This window comes from Adiantum capillus-veneris, chromosome 19 (assembly GCF_014529385.1).
Source record: "Adiantum capillus-veneris isolate H3 chromosome 19, ASM1452938v2, whole genome shotgun sequence".
In the NCBI taxonomy this organism is placed as follows: domain Eukaryota; kingdom Viridiplantae; phylum Streptophyta; class Polypodiopsida; order Polypodiales; family Pteridaceae; genus Adiantum; species Adiantum capillus-veneris.
Genome location: NC_140949.1, coordinates 123,946,448 through 123,952,643, shown reverse-complemented (window position 1 = coordinate 123,952,643; position 6,196 = coordinate 123,946,448). Strand labels below are relative to the sequence as shown.

Below are 6,196 nucleotides of genomic sequence, written 5' to 3'. Positions count from 1 at the left end.
TTTTGAATCTTCTCTCTTCTTAAGATGTGATTAGTGTTATGCTGTACTGTGTGCAAATGAGACTCTCAGTTTTGCCACCTTGCTCACACAATATGGAGGATTCTCAAGGTATTTGTTAGGATGATTCCGATGGCTAGACAGCTATGAATCTGCAAATTTGTGAGTGATTAATCTCTTGGGCAAAAAGGCATCCTATCGTAATAATTCAATCGGGACGGTAAGCGCAGGAAAAGCATGTGAAGGTATGCAACCATTATATACAACAAACAGCTAGCTTTGAAGAGGACCCACTTCCCTACTTGAAGTGTGGAGCTAATTCAACAGCTAGCTTTGAAGAGGACCCACTTCCCTACTTGAAGTGTGGAGCTAATTCAGGACTCACTAGTTAAAGGACATGACAAATCTTGCTTGCATATTACCAATCAAAAATGATCTAGGAGTTGAGCAAAACATGCCAAAATATGGTGAACCAGATGACAAGGAAACGAGAAGCAAGTCCTATAAAGTTGTTGTCAAGGGTTGTCATGCTCGACCATTGCATATGGAATTTGTTAAGGGAACTCCTTTCTTAAAACTTTTATACGCACTCTTTGGATGCACGTGATGAATAAGGACACTCTCACCCTTCACTTGAGCATCTGAGATGTTTTGAAAATATTTTTATCAGTTCCAAAATTGTGGAGACATAGTCAGTCGCCCAATTCTATAGAATGCTTTATCTTGGGCGTCTATGCCTCTTTTTGTAATAACTGTTGGCACTATGTGGTCACTAGATCCAGTATATGAAAAGCCTCATGAAAGTGCAAAGTTAAAAGACTTATATATGTTATTATAAAGAGGTGGTCAAGCGTGCATGCAGTTTGTATTCATCTTTTTCTTTACCCTTTCTTTTAGTTTCTTTGCACTATGTGCGTTCTGATTTATTTATTTTTTTGAAACCAAGTGTAGAGAAGACATAGCCTTAATCCACAATGGGGGGCTAATTATGGCTTTATGTACATGATGCAATGCAGGGTAAAACTAGCAGGCGACTTTCTAGGTCGATAAATCTGCACACAAATAGGACCACTGCATGCTAGCTCCGACTACTCACTGCAAGCTCTCTAGCAGTGGAACATCCTAATATTATGAAGTTGTGTTATGTCTCTAAACACAATATTCCTACCAAACAAAGGAAGTACAAGATTGTGTCGAAGCTAAGGCTCACACAGTATAGTGGCTTGCCATTCCAAAGTCAAAGGCAATCAAAAGTGTAAGAGATTGAAAACAACATGGTGAAGACTCACGTTGGCATTTTAAGACAATAGATTGAAAAGGAATTCCTAAGCCCTAAATGAAAGGGACCATTTACAAACTAAAATAAGTCTTTTTACAACAAGAAGTTGAAAAAGGAACCCATAAGGCTCTTCAATGAAAGGACCCATTTATAAACTAAAAAGTTGGATTCAAAAGTTTGTAAACCTTTCTCCTTGTTCCCTAGGGCACGTTTTGACATGCCAAAAATATGTATAGCTGAAACATGGGCAGCACCATACATTGTGTCATCCTTAAAAAAGCCATCTTCTCCACCGACACATTCATTCTACTACTGTATCCAACAAATGTCAAAAAGCTGGATACTGACCATATTGGATATTTCAAGGTACTCAAATATCCCAATTGGAACTATCGTGGGCATCACAAGTATGGCTGACGCAAAGATTGTAGAACACCTGTATGGGCAATGCCATTTGTATATCACAAATAAACAATCTCAAGTTTACTGTACAAGTTGTAACTAGTGCGTTTGTTGTAGTTTCGACTGGAAGAAGCGGTTGATGGTAAGGGTTTCTCCATTCTCCTCCCTCATGTGTTGCTACTACACTCACCCCTGAGGGACTTTGGTATCTCATGGTTTCATCCAATATCTTTACAAGAACAGGACCCATCACTGAATCGATGTACATGATAAGAATCCTTAATACAAATCTCCCGTAGCTCAATCTTGGATATCAATTTGGCAGCATCATGGCAGTCATCACAAACTCGTAAATTCTTCACTATTCGAATAGTAGAACCTGTTGGCTGACTTAAGAGTCCAAATGCTATGGCTATCTTTTCGGAATGGCTAAACGCGGGATCCAATTCAGGCGCATACCCATCCTGCTTCATTTGCGAGCTCAGTGATTTGAGCTTGGCATGGATTTCACAATTACGGGGATGCTTGTCGTCTGCCACCGTGAACTCATGTACAATGTCATCGACCTCAATGTAAGACTTTGCCGGTTTTTTCCAAATGCGAGCACCCTTCCTTAGCTCTTCTACTTTTTCTGCATCTTCCCACAAACCTGCCTTCTTATATATGCTTACCATTAAAGAATGATATCCTGTGTCTATCGTGTCTAGACCATCTAACAAATTCATCACCTTAAAACATCGTTGACCCACTTCTACATTCCCAATCCTTCTGCAAGCTGCAAGCAGAGAAGTCCAACCTACCACATTCGACATAATCGGAAGGCATTCAAGCATCTCTTCTGCTTCTTGGAAACAGCCAGCATGACAGAAAAGACCTACCATCAAATTGTAGTATTCAATTGAGATGGCAATACGACGCTCTCGCATGAGCTTGAAGTGGTGCACACCTTGATCAACTTGCCCTGCATGACTACAGGCAGATAGAAGACACATGAATGTGACATCATCTGGCTGCAATCCTGAACTGCAGAGGTCACTAAAACATTCCAAAGCGTGCTCATACTGATTATGCTGGGCATACCCAGCAAGTAAAGCATTCCATGGGGCTATATATTCCTTGGGGGAGTATTTAAAAACAGCTTGTGCATCCTCAAGGCTTCCACATGACATGTACATGTCAATTAGGGCACTGCCACTGAAAGCATCAAGCTCGAAACCTCTCTTTAGAAAAAGAGAATGAGCTTGCTTGCCCTTATTAAAGGCAGATGTTTGAGCACATGATTTAAAGATGCAAACAAACGTGACCTCATTGGGTTCCACACCTCCCTGTCGCAAACTCTCGAAGAGAGAGAGCGCTTGTTGATGACACCCATGATGAGAATATCCAGAGATGAGTGCATTCCAAGTAACAACGTCTCGTTGGGGCAATCTGTCAAAAACCGACAACGCATCCTGAAAATTGCCAATCTTGGCATACATATCAACGATGGTGTTTCCGACCCTCGGATTTAACTCCAACCCATCGTTTAATATCAGATTGTGAATCTCTTTAATCTGCTCTGATGCGACACCTTTGGAACAAGTCTGCAGAATACAAACATAGGCAGCTTCATCTAGCTCCATTTGGTTGCACTTCATGTCCTCAAAAACTTTATATGCCTCTTCTGTGAGTCCACGTTGGTTACAAGAGCCCATTAGAATGCTCCATGAGACCACATCTGGGTCTTGAAGCCTGAGAAACAGTCTGTCCACATCCATCAAGCTGCCACAATTTGCATACAATCTAAGAAGAGAGTTACTTAGAGAAGGGTTCAGCTCCAATCCCTCTTTCACAATTTGAGAGTAGATAAAGGTCGCTCTCTCAATGTCATGGACGTTTGTGCATGCTTTCAGCACACAACCAAATGTAACATGATTTGGCTGGACATTCTCCTGCTGCATTTCCACAAATAATCGAAAAACGGCATCATAGTCTTCATGTTCACTATAACCTGAAATAAGTTCACTCCATGTAACTACATCCCGTTTGGACGTTTGATCAAAAACTTTCTGGGAATCCTCTAAATTCCCACTTTTCGCATACATACCAATTAGCACATTACAAAAATATAGGTCACACTCATACCTAAATTTTACTCCCAATGAATGTAGTTCCTTCCCTTGATCAATTGCCCCCATTTTAGAGCATGCCTTTAACAGACAAATGATAGTGTATAAACTTGGATGTGAGCCTTCTCTTTGCATTTCTTCAAAGAGTTCCAATGCCTCTTTAGTCCTTCCCTGTTCAATGTAGCCTGCAATCAATGCACCCCACGCCACACTATCATGCCTCAACATGTTATTGAACACTTTTTGACCATCCTCCACACTCCCACATTTCATGTACATGTCCAAAACAGTGCTACACACAAAGAGGTCCAGATCAAGCCCAACCTTGGCTATCAAAATATGGTGAGCAGCTCCTTGTTCTAGATCTTGTACACTGGAACACGCCTTAAGTATAGTGATTAACGATACATTATCAGGCTCACACCCATCCAACTGCATCATCCCAAACATATGTATGGCCTGGTGGCCTAACCCAGCATGAGTGTAGCCTTCAATCAGGGCATTCCATGATACAACGTCTCTCTTCGGCAACCGGAAGAGAACTGCAAAAGCATCGTCTAGATTGTTGTTGCTTCTTGCATACATATTAATAAGGCTATTGCCAAGTACCAAATCTGATTCCAGACCACTCTCAACGACAGCAACGTGAATTTTCTGGCCCTCTTCTATGGCACCTAATCTGGTGCAGGCTTTTACTGCCAAAACATAAAGAACTGAATTGATTGCTATCTCTGTCTGTGCCAGGTGGTGAAAAAGTGAGAGAGCTTCCCAATTATTCCCTTGCTCAATATTTGCAGTTATTAGCCCGCTCCATGTACTAATATCCTGTTCTGGCAGCTTATTGAACATAATGTACGCAATCCCAAGGCTCCCACATTCTGTATACATGTCAACGAGCATATTTCCAACATGAAAATTCATCTCAAGTCCGGTCTCGATTGCATATGCATGTATTCCCTGCCCACATTCTAAGTTGGCTAGGTCTCCACATGCTTTTGCAACTGTGACAAACACATCAATATTAGGTCCAAGGTCGACGCTTTGCATCTTCAAAAAGGTTTCTATGGCTTGTTTGTTCTGCCCACTTCTCGCATTTGCAAGGATTATGGAGTTCCATATGGACGAGTCTGGTGAAAAAGAGCCAACGGGTGTCCCATTAGCTTCTAAGACTTTCCCTGAATGCTCAGAAGGCATCAGCAGAATGGTTGCAGCACCTTCTTTTGAATGCAGAGAACCCAAATCATTTGAAACCACTATATCGGCTCGGCGTTGCCATAGCTGACACAAAGCAACATGTACACAAACATCAACGACAATTTCACTAGACACACATGCATACATCTTCGCGGGCGTGCGCGCGTGCACACACACACACACACACACACACACACACAGAGAGAGAGAGAGAGAGAGAGAGAGAGAGAGAGAGAGAGAGAGAGAGAGAGAGAGAGAGAGAGAACCTGAGACTGAGAGTGACATGTTGAGAACGTAATTGGCCTCTGATGGTTTGATAATGGTGGCCAGGTTTGATTGACGACAGCACAATCATGGGACGGTGGGTGAAGAGCTGGAGGCGAGGCAGTGCAGGGGAAAAGGTGCGCAAAGGAAGGAGCCAGGCTTGGAGAGCCCATTCTGCATTTGCCCGAATGCCCCTCACTCTCTCATCTGGTCCACCATTGCCCTCGCCAGAGCTGCCATGTACAGCTTGTCCACCTCGCGCTGACATGCATCACAAATTTTCATAAATCCCTGAGCAGTGACTAGGGGGTACCCAATCATGGAAAATCAAAAAATGGGGTCATTAACTTTATAAGTGGGAAAGGGAAGGGTGAGAGAATGAGAGGGAAGAGGGGAGTAGGCCACATGCAGGCCACGTCCGTCCGTCCGTCTCTCTCTCTCTCTCTCTCTCTCTCTCTCTCTCTCTCTCTCTATATATATATATATATATTATGAGAGGTCAACGTCTGCAGGGGTTCTTCTCTCTCTCTTCCCCCTTTACAAGTCTCTCTTCGATGACACCTTTCAAGAGCGATTTGCAGGAGCGAGAGCAAACCTTTTTCCCGGGATGTCTCATAGCTCTCTCTCGCATCTCATAGCTCTCTCTCGCTATCTCTCTCCCTCTCCCTCTCCCTCTGTCGCGCATGCACCCAATATGTCTGGCCGTCTTTGCTGCAGAGCCATAAGTTAGCTCGGGTAGATAGAGGCGAGAAGGGGTAGAGGCTGGCGCAAGCACAGGGGCCATGAGGCAGGGGACTTCTCTTGTGGCGCAGACGCAGATGCCACGAGGCAGCGCGAGGAGAGGGTCGGCAGGGGACAGTCGTCGAGAATAAAGGGAGGAATCTTAAAAGAAATAGAATTTCTTTTAAGTCCTCCCTGACTACAAGCACTTGCATTCTTATAAAGAAGAGTA

The 6,196-nt window shown here is 43.2% G+C and overlaps 1 protein-coding gene across 2 annotated transcripts; it reads right to left on the bottom strand.

The window, feature by feature from the left end:
• Nucleotides 1-1,346: 1,346 nt before the first annotated feature.
• Nucleotides 1,347-5,571, bottom strand: LOC147434793 (pentatricopeptide repeat-containing protein At3g03580-like). 2 transcript variants are annotated; one of them, XM_086491210.1, is made up of 2 exons: nucleotides 5,247-5,571; nucleotides 1,347-5,064 (listed from the first exon to the last, which is right to left on the bottom strand). In XM_086491210.1, the coding sequence occupies exons 1-2, from the start codon at nucleotides 5,415-5,417 to the stop codon at nucleotides 1,897-1,899; spliced, it is 3,339 nt and encodes a 1,112-aa protein (XP_086347336.1). In that variant the 5' UTR covers nucleotides 5,418-5,571; the 3' UTR covers nucleotides 1,347-1,896. The 2 variants fall into 2 exon arrangements, with proteins under 2 accessions (XP_086347336.1, XP_086347337.1); XM_086491211.1 differs by having other exon boundaries at nucleotides 1,347-4,913; nucleotides 5,247-5,408.
• Between the last annotated feature and the right edge of the window lie 625 nt (nucleotides 5,572-6,196).

Excerpts from the sequence above, each read along its gene's own strand:
- LOC147434793 (XM_086491210.1), bottom strand. The coding sequence starts at position 5,417 with ATGGGCTCTCCAAGCCTGGCTCCTTCCTTTGCGCACCTTTTCCCCTGC. Across the intron at positions 5,065-5,246 it reads CATGTCACTCTCAGTCTCAG|CTATGGCAACGCCGAGCCGA; the intron begins GTTCTCTCTCTC and ends GCTTTGTGTCAG.